The sequence below is a fragment of the Juglans microcarpa x Juglans regia genome, chromosome 6S (genome assembly GCF_004785595.1).
Source record: "Juglans microcarpa x Juglans regia isolate MS1-56 chromosome 6S, Jm3101_v1.0, whole genome shotgun sequence".
NCBI classification, from domain to species: domain Eukaryota; kingdom Viridiplantae; phylum Streptophyta; class Magnoliopsida; order Fagales; family Juglandaceae; genus Juglans; species Juglans microcarpa x Juglans regia.
Genome location: NC_054605.1, coordinates 22,031,297 through 22,048,901, shown reverse-complemented (window position 1 = coordinate 22,048,901; position 17,605 = coordinate 22,031,297). Strand labels below are relative to the sequence as shown.

General features: G+C 35.5%; 3 protein-coding genes across 4 annotated transcripts; 2 read left to right on the top strand and 1 right to left on the bottom strand.

Moving 5' to 3' along the window:
- Positions 1-171: 171 nt before the first annotated feature.
- LOC121237194 (nucleotide-sugar uncharacterized transporter 2) lies at positions 172-3,412 on the top strand. Of its 2 annotated transcripts, XM_041133815.1 has the most exons (8): positions 176-496; positions 954-1,026; positions 1,202-1,353; positions 1,587-1,795; positions 1,887-1,980; positions 2,092-2,258; positions 2,350-2,520; positions 2,726-3,412. In XM_041133815.1, exons 3-8 carry the CDS (start codon positions 1,318-1,320, stop codon positions 3,012-3,014), a joined length of 966 nt encoding a protein of 321 aa, XP_040989749.1. In that variant the 5' UTR covers positions 176-496; positions 954-1,026; positions 1,202-1,317; the 3' UTR covers positions 3,015-3,412. The 2 variants fall into 2 exon arrangements, with proteins under 2 accessions (XP_040989748.1, XP_040989749.1); XM_041133814.1 differs by lacking the exon at positions 954-1,026 and having other exon boundaries at positions 172-496.
- Positions 3,413-3,559: 147 nt separating this feature from the next.
- Positions 3,560-9,912, bottom strand: LOC121236716 (GBF-interacting protein 1). Its single transcript, XM_041133145.1, has 9 exons — positions 9,650-9,912; positions 9,031-9,074; positions 8,758-8,823; positions 7,754-7,884; positions 6,772-7,421; positions 6,314-6,578; positions 5,536-5,827; positions 4,377-4,820; positions 3,560-4,183 (listed from the first exon to the last, which is right to left on the bottom strand). Exons 1-9 carry the CDS (start codon positions 9,843-9,845, stop codon positions 3,902-3,904), a joined length of 2,370 nt encoding a protein of 789 aa, XP_040989079.1. The 5' UTR covers positions 9,846-9,912; the 3' UTR covers positions 3,560-3,901.
- Positions 9,913-11,362: 1,450 nt separating this feature from the next.
- On the top strand, positions 11,363-14,684 carry LOC121236460 (heterogeneous nuclear ribonucleoprotein 1-like). Its single transcript, XM_041132886.1, has 6 exons — positions 11,363-11,535; positions 11,735-11,775; positions 12,247-12,410; positions 13,141-13,240; positions 13,384-13,553; positions 13,827-14,684. The coding sequence occupies exons 1-6, from the start codon at positions 11,480-11,482 to the stop codon at positions 14,337-14,339; spliced, it is 1,044 nt and encodes a 347-aa protein (XP_040988820.1). The 5' UTR covers positions 11,363-11,479; the 3' UTR covers positions 14,340-14,684.
- The last annotated feature ends 2,921 nt before the right edge of the window (positions 14,685-17,605 follow it).

Sequence of the window (17,605 nt, the reverse complement as noted above, 5' to 3'; positions counted from 1 at the left end):
TGAACGATCATGTAGGCTCATGTATTGACTCTTTCTTCATTACGTAAATTAATATTTCTTAACTTCTCCGCAAATCCATGCACATCCTACCTAGTATTGTATTGGGAATGCTATCCTCACCCACCTATATATACTCCTGGTATTGAAAGGAGAAAAAAAAAACACGTGGCATAACATTATTACATCATTCGCTCCCACAATAGAGCTGGATTTTCAAATCTCGTCCAAAATATATAATTAACTACTACTGTTGGTAGAACTTTATATAGGACTTGGCATCTATATATATACACTTGCAACCTCAACAAAACATCCAGCTTCTTGTTTTGTAGTGTAGTAGTGTGTATACATAATGATGATTATTACTGCAGCTTTTTAAATAATATGTGATCCCACATATGCTTTTGTCGGGTTGTTATGGGGTTCTTCGATTCTTTGTTTGGGAGAGCTGCCAGAAAGTTCATCAAACGGAAAGACAGTGATGCAGGAGAAGCAGGTTTTATTGAAAGAATGAATCTCTGTGCTGCATTAATCTCATTCTCTCTTTTTAAGTTTCAATTTCCTGCATGTAATTAAGATGTTTCAATCCCCGCAAAATTCTTTATTGTTCCTGTTCTTTTGTGTATTCCTCCTTCATCATCGTTGTGATTTGTGTTTGCTACTCAAATCAATTCAAGTAGATGCATGGGTTGGTATATGATATAGTCAATAAACGGGCTTATTTGTTAGTTTAGTTGAATGTCAATGACATTTTCCTTTTCTTCCATTTTTCATCAAACTGCTTCAATCAATGTGATATTTGTCCTTGGTTATGGTTAATTTTAAATCTTGGCTTGATGCTCTTTAGTATTGTGTGATTTCAGCAATGAGAGAGTCTCACATGCCCTGAAAATTATAGTATATGTTAGGCAATCACAATTTCTCTAACCTCAGTTTCTAAAACGATCATGCAGTTTCAGAGATATGAACTACTATTACCTCTGAGACATGACGAACATTAATTAGTAATTCATGTTTCCAAACAAGGTACTTCCATTAGGTTTCATTCTTTTCTGAGGTATGAACTATTATTATCTGTAGCCACTTATCTATCACCACCAAGGAGTTCTCCACAATGTGGATCTTTTATCATGAATGTATACTGTTGTTTGAATTCTTTTGATCTAGAATTCATTCTACTTCTCTTACTCCAAATTATCAGGTCGAGCACTGGAAGATCTCAGAAGTTCTCTCTACAATGAGCTACGAACCTCCGAAAGTGCGAAGCGCCAACAGCAACGGTTTTGTGGGCCAGTGGTGGCATTGACCTTTAATTTCATGGTTGCTGTAGGCATCATTCTGGCAAACAAATTAGTCCGTCCCTTTTCTTTCTCTTCTTTTTTTGGTAGTTTATGCTTGTAAGGAGTAAGCAAGTCACACAGGTTTTTGGCTTGGATTTGAGCTAATAGCTGATAGTTTTAGATGACTGTTTTTTTTTTTTTTTTTGGGAAGGGGTGGGTGGTGGTTAAAATTTACTCCTTTAATCTGTCTGGCATATACAAGATCAAGTCTAGAGCTTAACATTTAGTTTTTGTATGTTCTTACAGGTGATGGGGAAAGTAGGATTTAACTTCCCAATTTTTCTTACATTAATCCATTACGCTACAGCATGGCTTCTACTTGCCATTTTTAAGGCATTCTCACTGCTCCCAGTCTCCCCACCATCTAAAACTACTCCCTTTTCTTCTCTCTTCTCGTTGGGTGCTGTCATGGCTTTTGCCTCTGGCCTTGCCAATACCAGCCTAAAACATAACAGGTTCTAATCCAATATTCTACGTCTTTATAATAAATTCCTATTGATCTATGTCTTTTGAGTTTTGTGTCCTCACTCTTCAACTCATGGGCAGTGTCGGTTTCTACCAAATGGCTAAAATTGCTGTTACTCCTACCATTGTTCTTGCAGAGTTCATCCTTTTCAGGAAAACCATCTCTTTAAATAAGGTAGGCGAAAAATTGTCGCATATTTTCTCCCTGTCGCTTTCATACTTATCGGGATTAAAATCATGACTTGCTAGTTTCATGCAAGTCATCAGAAAGTCCATGTTTGTGCAGGTTTTGGCCCTGGCTATTGTCTCTGCAGGTGTGGCAGTAGCAACTGTGACAGATTTGGAGTTCAACTTATTTGGTTCTTTAATTGCAATTGCATGGATTATCCCAAGCGCCATAAACAAAATCCTGTGGTCTAATTTACAGCAGCAAGGCAATTGGACTGCTCTTGCGTAAGTAGTAATTCAATCCGGGCTTTTATCCCTGACAAGAAGATTTATATCAGATAGTCCTCTGTAAACAACAATTTCTTTTTGAGTGTAGGTTGATGTGGAAGACTACCCCGATTACAGTTTTCTTCTTACTAGCTCTGATGCCGTGGCTGGATCCACCAGGTGTACTATCATTCAAGTGGGATCCCAGCAGCACTGCCACCATTCTTATATCTGCTGCCCTTGGTTTTCTCCTACAATGGTCTGGAGCTTTAGCACTTGGGTGAGATACATACCCTAGTATAATTCTCTTTCTTCTGTTGCCCTCTTCTAACAAATTTTAACTGCTTTTCTTGTAGCAACTGCTCTGGCCTCTTGGCTTGCTTAATAATCATATAAAAAAAAAGACAGATAATGATTGCATTTGTGTAAATGTAAGTATAAGGATAACTTCTCTTAGTTCCTAATATCTGTTCAATCTTACGCAGCGCAACATCAGCAACTTCTCATGTCATTCTAGGGCAATTTAAGACTTGCGTGATACTACTTGGAGCGTATCTTATTTTTGATTCGGATCCAGGGTTTGTAAGCATATGTGGAGCTTTTGCGGCTCTCTGTGGAATGTCAGTTTATACTTCATACAACTTGCAAGAATCTCGTGAAAGTTCGAGTAAGCAGCTTCCAAAGATTAACTTACCACCTCCTTCAAGACCAAAAGCAAACAATACTGAGGAGACCTCAGAGTTGGATGACAAAGATACCACAAACGTTGTCTGAGATGTGAACTAAGCAAAGCTTTCTTTGAAAGGGATGTCAAAGTTCTGTACAGACAACAGCAGTCTCATCACTAAACCAAAGTCCAATGATCATGCCAACTTCGTTTCTATGCAGACCATGTTCTCAATGAAAGTGTCGTGGGATTTCTTTCTCAGGAAACATTTTTATCATTGCAAAGAATACAATACGTCTGTAACTGCAGCAGTAAAAATGAAAAGCAAGAAAGATCGATCTTGCAATCAAAACGTCCGAGTTTGCCAATTAAAACAAAGCACAGGTGTCAATTCTCTCATGTACCAATTGCAATTGTATGATCCAACAGGTTTATGCTCGACCAGAATATAATTATACAGGTGGGGGCAAAAGAAGAAAGACTGATGTTCCACCTATTTTATTGACCTCTAAGCTTCCTATAACTCTTCAAGAAAGTACAAGTTCTAATAAAACAGCAACTGTTCACTGATAAAAATAACAGAAATACGTTAGTTACAAAAAGATTTTACAAAAGTAAATTTACAAACTGACATGGCTTGATGTGGTATATCTGATTGTAAAATTACTTTTACTGTAAAGTAGATCTAACGTATCACATGAAACTACGTCAATTTGTAAATTTATTTTTATAAAATTTCTGTAGCCGTTGCACTTCTCCAAAAATAAAACGCTGAAAAATAAATGAGGACAAAACTAACTCTAGGACACCACCTGCTTCCTGTCAAAAGTGTAATCAGTACACGAGACTTTATACTCAGCTATCTCCACAAAATATCATTTCCGAAAAGATCTGGGCCAAGTTCCATATTTACACTCAGGCTTGTTTCTCGTACTCTCCCAGACTTATCGACATCAATCATCTATTTCTATAATGCAGCCTCCCTCATGCCAGATCAAAAATTACTAATCCAATTCATCTGTGCATGTTGAGGCTGCTGAAAAACACCAGATGGAGGACCTCCTGTCTCAACAGCTCCGGCCAAGGCTTGTGACTGTTGCAGAAGTGTTGAAGAAGCAGTTAATGTCTGCCCCGCATAGATTCCAGTAAAGGCACCATGGCTGGCCTGAGCGGGTGAGAAAGACATATGCTGTCCATGAGGGGAGAAGTTATATGATGAATTGACTGGTAAGCTGGATATATCTTGGCTCGGAATCCAGACAGCTGAAACTTCGCTCTGCAAAATACAACAGAGAGAACTTTAAACATGGTATGAAGAAATAAGAAGGTTTATGAGGTACACATCTCCAGATGGGTTACAATGGGGATATTCCACACTAGAAATTGAAAACAGTTGAGCTTACAAGCCTCAACAAAAAATTTTAAGTTGAACAAAAAGAGGGGTTGAGAAAGAATTAAAGAAAACCAACCAGTGGCCCAGTCGTGTAGATATGATTTTCCTTCAATTGAGATGTTGCAAGATCCTCAATACCAGCTGAGCTTCCAGAGGTCACTGCTGAACCAGGACCGTAACCAACAGGGGGAGGTATGAATGAACCACCAAATGAAAGTCCAATATGATTTGGGTTACCTGCATTAGCTTCAGGCTTCAATTGAGGCAGAGACGATTTAACTCCAGCGTGAGCAGCAGGTGCTGGACTTAGATACACATTGGCAGTAGAAGGCTGCTGGGGAAACCCAATGTGGCTTAAATATTGGTGTAAATGTGGCATATAAAATGGATGGTAGTAATGGCCATACGGAATGAAGTTAGGAGGATAAGGCTGCCTTAAAACAGGAACCGACTGTGGAATCACAGAGCTCTGAAGAGGTGGAGTTGGAGTACGACTAGACAAAGCCAGAGAATTTGCACTCTACAATACAACATAGAATCAATCAGAAGCATACAATAACATCTAAATTTCAGCAAGAATACAAAAACAATAACAACCTGAAAATAAAAGCAAATTATGATGACCTATAATTCTGTGCAGCTGTATACAAGAAAAATCTTTGCCCATTTAGTAGGATTCCATATAAAACCATCAGTCTCAACAAGATGATTCTTACATATCTCACGAATTGTGCATTAAAATATAAAATCTCACTCATGGTGGGGATGCTATGCAACTGCCAATCTAGAGAGATGCCAGCCTGTCTTGTACATAAATTAGGATCGAGTTTGACAAATTGACATTGTTCCCAATAGATAAAAAAATTAAAAGAAAACTTCCACAAATTGATTGGCAATAGTGATCTGCCCAAAGTAGAATTTTCAGGGCACTCTAAATCAATGAATACAAATGACAAATGCAAAAAATTGGAGAAACAAAAATTGCAAGTGTGCAAAACTACAATATGAAGCAAGGCCCAGTTTTTTCATATGTTAACTAGCGTACAATAAAAATCTGAATTGTTTGAACAGAACCAACAAAAAGTGAGATATTAAAACAACTTTTTTTTTTTACAAGTAGAGTATATTCAACATCTTTTTTTTTTTATCGGTAGTATATTCAAACAACTATCAGGAACAAACAGATTAACATGAAAAAAGGGATATAAGAATGACAGTGAGCAGCAGGAACTTGCCAAGTTTGAATAACGAGATGTTTCCTGAGCCTGAGATTCAGATCCTCCAAAGTGCACAAGTTGGCTCCCTAGCATGGTCGACACTAAACCAAGATTGTAGTTTGGTGCATTTTGAACAGTTGGGTTTGCACCTTCTGGAGGCGACGATATTTCCTGCTTCAACTCGTCATCTTTTGAGCCCGCACTAGCCACATTGGATTCTGAAGGATTTACCTTTTCAAGAACAGGCTGAGGGAGAGATTCTTTGTGATCAGGAAAATTATCATGTGCATTTGAGGATACAATTTGATTGCTGCATGTAGATATAACATACCATGCTTAGTTCAAGTTTTCTTTTTCCTTTTTTGATAGGAACAATAATGGTTAGTTCAAATTTTTCAAGAAAGAAAAAGCCAGAATTCTTTTATTTATCGAGCATTGCCCATCAACCTTTATTTTTATTTTTTGAAAGATAAGAGATGATCTAAGGGTGATGAAAAGTATTGCATTTATAAAGTGGGATGAAAGTGGAACAGTAGCATGTAGCATTAATATTTATTTATATAAATGAAACGAAAAGCAAACCACAATAACCTGACACCCCCCCCCCCCAAAAAAAAAAAAAAAAGAAAAAGAAAATAAAAGTAAGAAAGGCAAATCCACATGGTCATAATTGACAACTATCTACACATTGATGTTCTTGTGCAAGACCATCCACAAACAGTAGAGAGAGAAATCAGAGTCCACTCCAAAATTGAAATGACTAAAATTAAGCTAAAAGAAATAAACATTCACCAACCTAGAAGGTTCCTTGGCAATTTCATAAATCCCCTGAGAAGACTCAACAGCAGAAGATGAGTTATTGCCACCACCAATTCCACCAACAGATTCTATATTTAATCCAGCATTAGAATCAAAGTTCCCAAAAGTTAATCCATTCTTCAGTGCTTCAGAGACCCAAAAATGATTTGGAAAAGTAACACGTGGCCTGAAATTAACATTCAACTCATTGGGTGATGGAGAGATGACTTCAACTATAGTAGTTGCAACTTTGGATGAGATCACTGTTTCAGAAACAATAACAAGTACGAAAGTAACCAAAATTAAACAAGAAATCTTCATTAGAGAGCAAAAAAAGCAACCAAAAATTAATGCTTTACAATTTTTTTGACAAGTCATTAATACTTAACAAATTTGGAGGACTCAAAGAACCATTAAAATGAAACCAAAAAAATAATTCTACCAGCTAATTAATACCTCCTTCGGGAACATCAGACTCTTGTGTTGAGCGGCTAGCAGAATCTGAAGAAGAGCTAATGGCCAAAGAATTGTCTGATACTGAAGAAGGTAGAAATGACTGAGAAACAATATTTGTTTGAACTGCCCTGGACTTCTCCGATGACTCTTTTTCGTGGATGGAGCTCACATCCCGGGAGGCTGTTTTTTCATTCTTAGGCAACTCTAAGTCACTAACATCTTGGGGAACATCTTTTTTTCCTTGAAGATGATTTGGTTCAGCAGCTAGCCTTTGGCTCCCTACGTGTTCAGTTGCATATACGGCACTCGGATGCTGGGAGAGAGCTGGCGTCAGAACTGGATCTAAAACAGAGGAACAGGCACTGGACACGGTTACTGGAGCAGCAGAAGGTGACAGTTGGTCAGAATCTGATGTAGACTTTGCTTGCTTAACTACTTCTGCAGGGCCAGTGGGAGAAATGGCTGCAACAGCAGCATATTTTGGTTGTGCACCCCCCAATTTGTTCACATCAACTGCTGAACTATCTTTAGGGACGTTGGTAAGACCACCCACAGATGAGTGGGAGGAAATTCCATTATGTGAATTGCCATCTGACAGACTTCTGGGTCCATTTGGTATGACAGTTGAAGATCTGTAAATGATAAAAAAACTGTATTGTAAATTTAAAAAGGCTATATATAGTTCCAAGGGGTTGGGGTTGGGTTTGGTGTATTTTTGGTTGTTTTTCACGGGCTTTTTGGGTTATTAGGGGTTTTCTATTATGGGCAAGGTGTTCTCTTGTATACATTCAGTGTACTTGGTTGCTCCTTTAATATATATAATATTTTTACTTATCAAAAAAATACTAGAATTAGATTTTTGATCAGTATATAAGAATGTTCCAATACTAGAATTAGATAAAACACAAAACGCTGTGTATGAGTAACTAAAACAATAAAATTAAGAAAAAAAAAAAGCAATAGTGAAAAAAATATACTTTTTTAGGAGAGGAGCTGCATTTTTTCCTGTTTTCTGTGCAACCGAGAAAGCAGAGGGCATAGAACGTCCTCTCTCTGTGTTGTGACTGTCACCATTTTCCTCTCTAGCAGCCACATTCCTTCCACCACTATAATCTGACAAAAGCCATTCGTAAGACGAAGTGAGATATAAGTAACAAAAAAAGTAACCCAGAAGCAATATAATATCTGTATCTATAAATGAAAACAATAGGACAAAAAACAGCAGGGGTTTTAAAAGTGTGCAATAGCTTAAGTTGTTTGAAGTAATTGCACATAGAGACAACAATTTAATCAACAAATATCCATGCTGTCTTGATCATAGCTATTTCACTACATTAGAAGGATAATATGCCACTAAGTTTTAAACGGATAACATTTTGGGCACAGACAAGCCAATGTACTAAATTCTTAGTTGCACAACTCAGAAACTAAAATAAGGATCTCCATTCACATAATAGCGAAAAAGAATGGGGCCCCAAACTTCAGCACCATAAACTACTATACAGTAAGTATAGAAAGAGTAGTGCTACACCTACAAAGGGATATTACAAAAGAAATGCTAGTATGCCCCCTCATTTTGACCGTTCATGTATTTAATTTTTTTTTTTAAATTTGCTTAATGATTAAGGAAGTGACTATTAGTGTATTGGTATTTTTTTTTTAAATCTTTAAACATGTTTTAAAAATGTTTGAAATAAAAAAAAAAAGGTACAATTTGCACTAGGGGGCACACCAAGTGGACAAATTGAGGGGGCATATTGGCACTACCCATTACAAAAACAAACTTACAAACTAATGTGGCACAACGTGAGATGTCAAAATCTACTTTACAATAAATTAAGTTTTATAATCTGACATACCACATCAAGCCACCATTTTGTAAATTGTAAGTCTACTTTTGTAAGATTTCTTTGTAGACAAAGCATTTATCTAATCTTTATCCAGCCATGCAAAGTAAAAATTTGCCAAAATATATTAAAAGAGTACCTTGACCACCCTAGCCAATCTCCCCTGCATGAACCTAGAACCTTCAGATTTTCTGTTGCTCAAATTCTGCAATATCACAGGCTCTAATGAATAAATTCATCTAGCAAGCTTGATACAGTAAGCAAAAAAGAAGAAGAAGAATCAATTTATTCCACCGCAGTGAGTTGCATCTTAGAGCATAAACTTCCAGAAACACAAGGTTAAGTGAGACATTTATCAGGGAACTTGTGGGAAAATTACTTTAGCCAGTGGACAAGGACAATGATATGTTACCTCTTTCCTACGATCACGTCTCCTTTTCACCTCATGGAATGTATCTGCCAACCAAAACAACACATACCACCAATTTAATACATGTCACTGTTTAATTATTTATTTTTACTTTTTCATTTAAGTGAGGATACCACTCATTAGATATTGCACAGAATTGGACGATGAGAAACTGTAAACGGAATAATAATAAAAAAAAAAAAAAAACAGAAGAAAATTTATTTAAAAAATAAATAAAAGAATTACTTTTACCCTCAGTTTCTTCGCAACCAAGCACAAAACAAATCAATAACAGCAATGAAAACAAAAGCTGATAATAATGAAACTTCTACTAGTTCCGGATTATTATTAAGCAGTTGTTTTGCTGTGTTCTCTAAAGACTACAATTTTCCCTTTTTCTCAGCCAGCAAACAAAACTTCTAAAATAACACGCAAACCCAGGAAAAATCCACCGATCAAAACCGCAGAACAAGAACCTCCGCCCTACCCCCTCCCCCAGAAAAAGAAATAAACGAATACACATACATGTAAGCAAAAATCTAGTGCATAGAGAATGAGCTAAAGCGCAACAAAAACCTAATGCAGGGAAGGTAAATGGATGGAAAAAGCATGGCATGTATACCTAAATAAAGGAGCTTCTGGGCGGTCTCATCGGGATCCATGGAGCACTCCTTGAGCACGGCGTAGATTTCATCGTCGCTGTGCTGCTTGCCCGTGATCTCCCTGATGTCATGGATCGTCCTCCGCACGTGGGAAGGGATCGACGTCGAAACCCTACCACCTCCTCCTCCTCCCCCGACAGCAGCCACGCCGTTCATGTTTCTTGTTGTGTTTAAGACACAGCAATGAACCAAAAAGAGGCTGTACTATATATATATAACTATATATTTATATATATATATATAGACACACACAAGCATAAACAGCAAACATGAAAAATAAAAGGAAAGCATTAGGTTAGCAGGAAATCCTTGGGTTACAAGCAAATCCAATAAACGGATTTCTCTTTTATTGGAAACTTTTGATTATTTTATCTCTTTTTTCTCATCTTTGATTAGTTTAAAAAAAAATATTATCTCACCATAAATTATTTTCATGTGTTAATTAAACACAATAAATATTATTAGAACCATTTTCAAAATGTCAAGTTTGTAACTTTGGTTAACAAAATTATTCTTACTTACAAGTGTTGTCTAAATAATTCATTTGTTGTACTTCCACTCCTACCAATAAGATGTGATATTCAAAATATTACTTTTGTATTTTGATATACATCAGTCACTATCCACCCTCATATTCTATACTTACATTTTTTTTTTATAAGATGTGAAGTATAAGATAATGAATAATAGTTGATAAAAATAATTATTTGTTACTTTTACTTTTGGGTAACGCTACTTACCCCCACATTTGACAACCTTTCATCAATTTTTTTTGGTTTTTATTTAATTACTTTACAATTATAGTTGGCAACCATTAATAAAAGTCACTATTATTTAAGAAATTTATTTATTTTTATTAAAATTTGTCAAATACGGTTATGAATGAGGTTGTATATAGCATTTTCCATTACTTTTTAGTTTTTATTGACTAAAGGAAAAGAAAAGTACTAGATTTATAAAAGCAAACTTAACAAATGATGTGGCTTAGTATAATATGTTACATAAATTTGAAAATAAAAAATTTTATAGAATTGTGCTATTTCTAAGTTTGATATGTCAACATTTAATTATAAAAATTAAAAACAGTATTTATTAGTTGGTACGATATGTTTCTCGACATCACTTATATTTTTTTAATATGTCAAAAACAAAATATTAATTATATTTGTGATTTTATTCAAATGACCATACATACAGATGTATCAATTATTAAAATAGTGAATATTATAAAATTTAAGATTTGAATAAAAAAAACTAATAAAATTGGGCAAAGTTCGTATATGTAGAAATAATCACGTCCAAATAGCTGTTAAAAAAAAAGAAATTGGTATCTATAATTATAGAATATGTAAATAATGCACATTCTTTTCAAAAAATATATAAATATAAAATTTACATAAAAATTAATATTTTAATAATAAAAATCACAGTTTTTAAAAATAAATATATAATATTAATATAATTATATCTAACGTTACTCTCTTCTTTCTTTCTTAGATAATAATATCTAATGTTACTTTAATTTAATAATATACCTTACTTTTCAGATCTTAGCACAAACATCTCTGAAATGTAGAGGGAGGGTAGTGGGACACAAATGGGACTAGATCTCCAAGGAGGGGTAAATCAGAGATTTAAGCTGTACCTCTCCCTTTTATATTCTCCGCTCACTTATCCTCAAAAACCCTAAGCATCCTCATCTCTCCCCCAATTGCCTAACCCAAAGCTCTCGATCCTTCCATTTCTCCCTCTCTCTTTCTCGAAAAAAGTCCTAACCCCAATCACACGCAATGGGTTCGAAATCAAGGAGCGATAATCCGCACTCAGGCGATGGCGCTAGTCCTGGGTTCCTCTCTCTCTCTCTCTCTCCCTCTCTCTCTGTCTTATTTAAATTCCGTTTGGTTCCCTAGAAAATTCTGGATCTATATGATTTCCTGATTGGTTTCTATTTGGTCCTGCGTTTCCTTGGGGACCAGACGGGACGAGTTGTTTGTTTTCTATGTTTTTTTCCTAACATTATGTTATGTCTGTGTTCTGAAACGCAGAAAGATTTTTATTGGAGGATTGCACAAAGAAACGAGCTTTGGTAAGTTTTTTTCTTTCTTTTCCACATTGTTTCTATTGTTTTTTCTATTTCAATTGAAGACTTAAAATGGGAAAACTGTTTCCAGAATTTAAAACCGATTTTCTGGATAATATATGTTTCGCTAATTTATTGATTAATTTGAAGAAGAGGTCTACTTAAAGCATGGGAGAAGCCTTCTGCTCGTACATGGCTATACGTGTAGTGCAATTTATACCTTTTTCTATTCATTTGGTTGATCTGATTGATGAATGCAAGGTGTTGTATACCTATATTGCTTCTCTTGGGTGATTTGCGTATGAGTTGCCTCAGTTGGGTTAGTTTGATGAAGTATGTGACCGTAGATGTAATTGGATTAACAGATCACATTTGGATAGCGCCTTAGTAAGCTAGGAATCTTGTTTGTGAGTTTATATATATCTTACCCGTTTTCTTTCTGTTGTGCTTTTTTTGGCTGTGTTTTGGAACTATTAGGGACGTTTCGAAACCACTTTGAGAAATATGGAGAACTGACTGATGCTGTGATAATGAGGGATCGGTACACTAATCAGCCTAGAGGATTTGGGTTTGTTACCTATGCTGATCCGTCAGTAGTTGACAAGGTTATTGAAGACACCCATATCATCAATGGGAAACAGGTGACGGTGTCTCTCTAATGCTTCCCTTATATTATGATATAGAACATCATCATTTAATCATATATTGTTGTAAATATATATGTTCTCTCCTCCTTCCCCGCAGGAATGGATGATGGCCTCACACTTTAGCTGCTGTAAAACATCAGGAGAAAAGAGAGTTCTATAAAAAAAATTTGTGAAAAAAGTTTTTGACACTTGATTTCCCTAATATTGGTCTTTAGTTAATTTTTATTTGCTTGGTAGTTGGTTCTTTAGAAACCACACACTGTAGGTCATTTAGTAATAGTTTTTTCAGATCAACTTCTGTTTTTTGTTTTTTGATCAGTAAAACAAGAGCATTTTTAGGATATAAATAGGCATAGTCCAAGTACATGGGACATGTACAAGAGTGGCACCTAAGCATGAGTGTCCAACTGATAAACTTCTAAATCGTACCAAGCAGTGTGAACCATTAACATTTTATTGGTTAAAATACATAGATTGGATGGGACTTTGAAAACCAAAGATAACTTAGGTTCTTATTGTTGTAGTGAGGTTATATAGTTGGAATTAATAGAAAACATGTCAGTCCCCTGAATGGGATCTAAAAAATTCACTTGCCATCTTATGTGGTATGGTCATGTCAATATCTGTGTGTGCATTTATGATGCCTTTGACTCATTTATATATTATATGGAGTAATTGTTTTTTAGAAAACTTAAGTTCTGCTAACTAAGTCAAATTTGAGCAGGTTGAGATAAAGAGGACTATTCCAAAAGGCCAAGGGCAATCAAAGGATTACAAAACAAAGAAGATTTTTGTTGGTGGCATTCCATCTTCAGTCACCGAAGGTAGAGCTATTAGTTTATGTTATTGCCTTATGTCTTGATTGAAAATTGTCTTTGCGAAGGTTTTAAATTAATGCATGCTGTGTTCTAGTTTATGTAGCATGTCTTTTCTCATCTTTATTTAATTAGTTTGTTTAATTTTTTAGATGAGTTCAAGAATTTCTTCTCCAAGTATGGGGAAGTGGTGGAACACCAGATAATATGTGATCATGAAACGCAGCGATCTCGAGGCTTTGGATTCATTATTTTTGACAGTGATGAAGTTGTAGATGAAATGTTATCAAATGGAAATATGATTGAAATGGCTGGTACCCAGGTGAGCTTGTTTAGGTGGGGTCTAATAATTCAGCATGTAAACCAGTTCTTGTTTATCATGGAGCATGCATCATTGCATTCTCCGTATAAATTTATAACATATATGTTAAGGGTTTTTATTTGCTCGGTTTTGGGTTTTTTAATCAAAGAAATTGTTGTATTTAATTGCTTCTAATTTAGATGGAGGTTGTTACAGGTATAGACCTTCTCAGGAAAGGGCTATCATGGTAGTTTATGCAGCAGAACCTAGGTTAACTAAGTTGCTTTGTTGTAGGTGGAGATCAAGAAAGCTGAACCAAAGAAATCCTCAAACCCACCACCTGCCCCTGCATATGGTAGCAACTCTAGGTCTCGTTCTTTCAATGATGGCTACAGTGGCTTTGGCAGTTCTTATGGAGGTTTTGATGGAGGGTATGGTCCTGGTCCCTATAGGACACCGGGTGGTTTTGGCAGTAGGATTGGTGGTGGATATGGTTATGGAGGTGGTAGTGGAGAATTTGGGGGTGGTTATGGGGGTTTTGGAGCCAGTAGCTTAGGTGGCTACCGAAGTGAATCTTCCCTTGGTTATTCTAGTCGCTATGGACCCTATGGTGGTGGTTTTGGTAGCAGTTATGGAGGTGGCTTAGGTGGATATGGTCGTGGGGGTGAAGGCTACGGTGGTTATGGCAGTTCAGGCTATGGTGCTGGTTATGACTCTGGGCCTGGTTCTAGTTATGGTGGAGCAGGTGGGATGTATGGAAGGGGAGGCTATAGTGGCAGTAGTCGGTATCACCCTTATGCAAGGTAGAATTGAAAGGCAGTAGTCAGTTTCGTCCTTGTGGGAAGTAGAAATGAAGGGTTTTCACACAGGCTCCTCTAGTTATGTTTCTCATGCATTGATAGATACCTTCTTGCAACTACTAGAGATCCCCTTTTACTGCTAGAGGGGAAGCTTTAAATATCAGAAGAGTTCTACTAGCCTTTTTTCCATTGTATGGCATAGAGAAACTTATAGATTGATTCAGATTAGCCTGTCGTCTACTATGGAAGTCATGTTCTAGTGTAATTTCATTTTAGCATGTTATGTAGAATAATAGACCGACCATCTCATGTGGTGTTTATTATAATCTACAAAAGTCGTGTTTTAGTGTAATATTTTTTTAGCATGTTTTGTAGACTGTTAGACTATATAGCCATCTTAAGTTTTGTTGTTATAATCTACTTTAGTTTGATCTAGATGGGCATTGTGTTGTTGGTATCTGTTTAGCCTGTTATTTTTTATGTTAGCATTTTGGATCCGTCGCTGTTTAGTGTAGATAGAAATGTCTTCTGTGGCTTAGTTTGTGTTTATGGGGGATATTATTTGGGGGATAGACAGACTTAGATATGCAAACAATTGTGTTTTGACTCAGAACAGAGCCCTTATTTCAGTACCCAAAGAGTACAGATACCTAGTGTTCTCATCTTATATAACATCATATCATTAAAAATTGATACTGATGTATATTATTTAATGGGAAGATCATATATCATCATCATCATCTAAGTACTTTTAACCCTCTATTTAGGGTTTTATGAGTTGCCTTGTGCAATGGACCGATATTTTTACATGCAATGAATGAAGTGGTGTATGGTATGGCATTAATTTAATATCCATCCAATGTAAACTTGATGTTGTCCTTTCTTTTCCTGTTACTTTTCGTAAATTGATGAATCAATTATAGTTTCGAATCGTTGGTCTACGCGTTGTTTTATGAATAAGGTTAAATACAGTTTCATCTTCAAAATTGCTATATGTTTTACATCTTGCATTAAGGTAAATTAAATTAATACGTTTTATCTCCATACAATTAGAAATTAATAAATAACAGCCTCTGGCACAGGTGTTGTCTCGTTAAAGTTAAAAACTTCTTATAATTTCATTTTCAAACTTTACATTTTTTTAATTTTAAAATTTTTCATTTCATAATTACAACTTTTTCAAACTTAAACCTAAAAAATAATAATTTTTTTGAAAATTATAAAACAAAAATTGTAGTCAACTAATGGTTGAACTATATCATATTTTTATTTAATTTTTTTTTTTGTTTTTATTTTAAAATTTTAATAAAACATTCTAACTTAAATTATTTCATTACTTTTAAGAGAATTTTCATTATCCAATATGCCCTAATTGTTAAGGTGGGGAAAGATGAGTGATATTATATAATTCAAGTGTGTTTATTAAAAATGAAGCTGTGATGTTGAATTAAGGGCGTAAAAAAATATTATTCACTTTTGAACTTCACAATTTATACTCGTAATTATGGCTTGTATGTATGTATGTATGTATGTATGTATGGGACTTGAGGATCATGCATGTTATGATTTGGACTGTTAGTAATTAATTGGCAATTTCCAACCACTGTTAGTAAGGAACAAGCAATCCAAATGGTATGTGAAAAGAAAGGATCGCTGTCATGTTAATAAAGACCATCTTACATGGAGTGTTTGGGTCATTTTACTTTGTATAATAAGCAAATCAAATATATTAAATAGATATTATTAATTTTCAATAAAATGGAGAAGATGATATTATTTTAGCACCAAAATATAGCTCTCCCTTTGTGTACTTTGGGTTGTCTTTGATCGATTCAATCAAGTCAGCCTTCCCTTAACCCAAAAGCACTTTGGCTGGCTTGGAGGTTCAATTTTTGCAGAGAAATGATAGTTACAGTTATGAATACGCAAGTACCACGTAATCACTTTGAAAAAAGTGAATATATACGAGATTCATATGAAAAAAAAATTAATTTTTTAATAGTTGACTTCATTCTTTTTCAAAGTGACTGCACGGCGTTTGTACATTTTACGACTGCATGTAGTATTACTCATTTTTGCAAGACCTCTCCTTTAAAGGGATTCTTTCTTTTTATTATTGCAAGACTACGAATTATCTTTAAAAGAGTTATGGTATAATGTCAACTTTAAATCTGAAATATCCAAATTAGGCCTGTGCAAAAAAGTTAGGATCTGATCCATCTGTTTGACCCGACACGAACCCACCACAAAAAAAAAAAAAAAAAAAATCGGGTTGAAATAACTTGCGGGTCGAACCAGCTGAAATCGATATCCTTTTAAGTCGTATAAGAAAAAGTTCAATGAAACTGAAGCTAGAAGCTCAAAAACCCTAGCCTCCATCAAGAACAACATCTGTGGTCTCTACGGCTTCCATCACCCTACTCTACGTCGCCATCAAGAACAACGTCAATATCGAGTCCTTGTTCGAGAAATTGCACATGGGTGGTGTTAGCTCCTCCACCAAGGTTCACGCTCCCCTGAAGATTCTTCTTCTTCTTCTTCCAATGGGTTTGTGGCTGAAAACGAGACAATGAGAGATGGTTGAGATTTCGTAAAAGGTTCTGTTGTCTGAAAGGTTTTAGGGGGTTCCTGTATTTTTTACCAATGTACAACGAGAACGAGATGTGCTTTTTGTTTGTCTCTGTGGATTTGTTTAGTGTTTTTTTTTTCCTACTTTCCTATTTTTTGCCATTGGGGTTCTCTTTTTGGTGCTATTTGTTTTCTTCTCGGAAGATTCTAAAGCTCGATGCTTTTCTTTGCCTTCTCGATGTTTTCATGGATGTTTGGGTCAGGTCTAGAAGTTGAATCGATTCGTTCTGTTTGTATTAATATGATCGGATTGTATAGGGATAGTGGGATTTGTAAGTTTTTTTGGATTTGATCGAACTACTCTGTAAGCTGTACTCTGTAACAATGGTTGTTTCCAATTTGTTCCCATTACCTCCTTCTAATCTCGGGTCGAATCGTCCCATATCGGGTTGATCTACTATTGAGCCGGATTGGGTTGGGTCGGCCCCAAACATGAACTGGGTTGATCGGGTTGCAGCCTTAATCCAAATAATTACAATTTTTTTATAATAATAATAATATTAAGTTATAAATCAATTAGAAGTCTTTCCTTATTGATCATCATTGTAAATAAAATTAAAGAAAGCAACGAAAAATAATCGAGCCGGAATATAAACGACGTCGTGGATACTGATCTACAGAAGATTCCTGAAAATATTCTAGCCC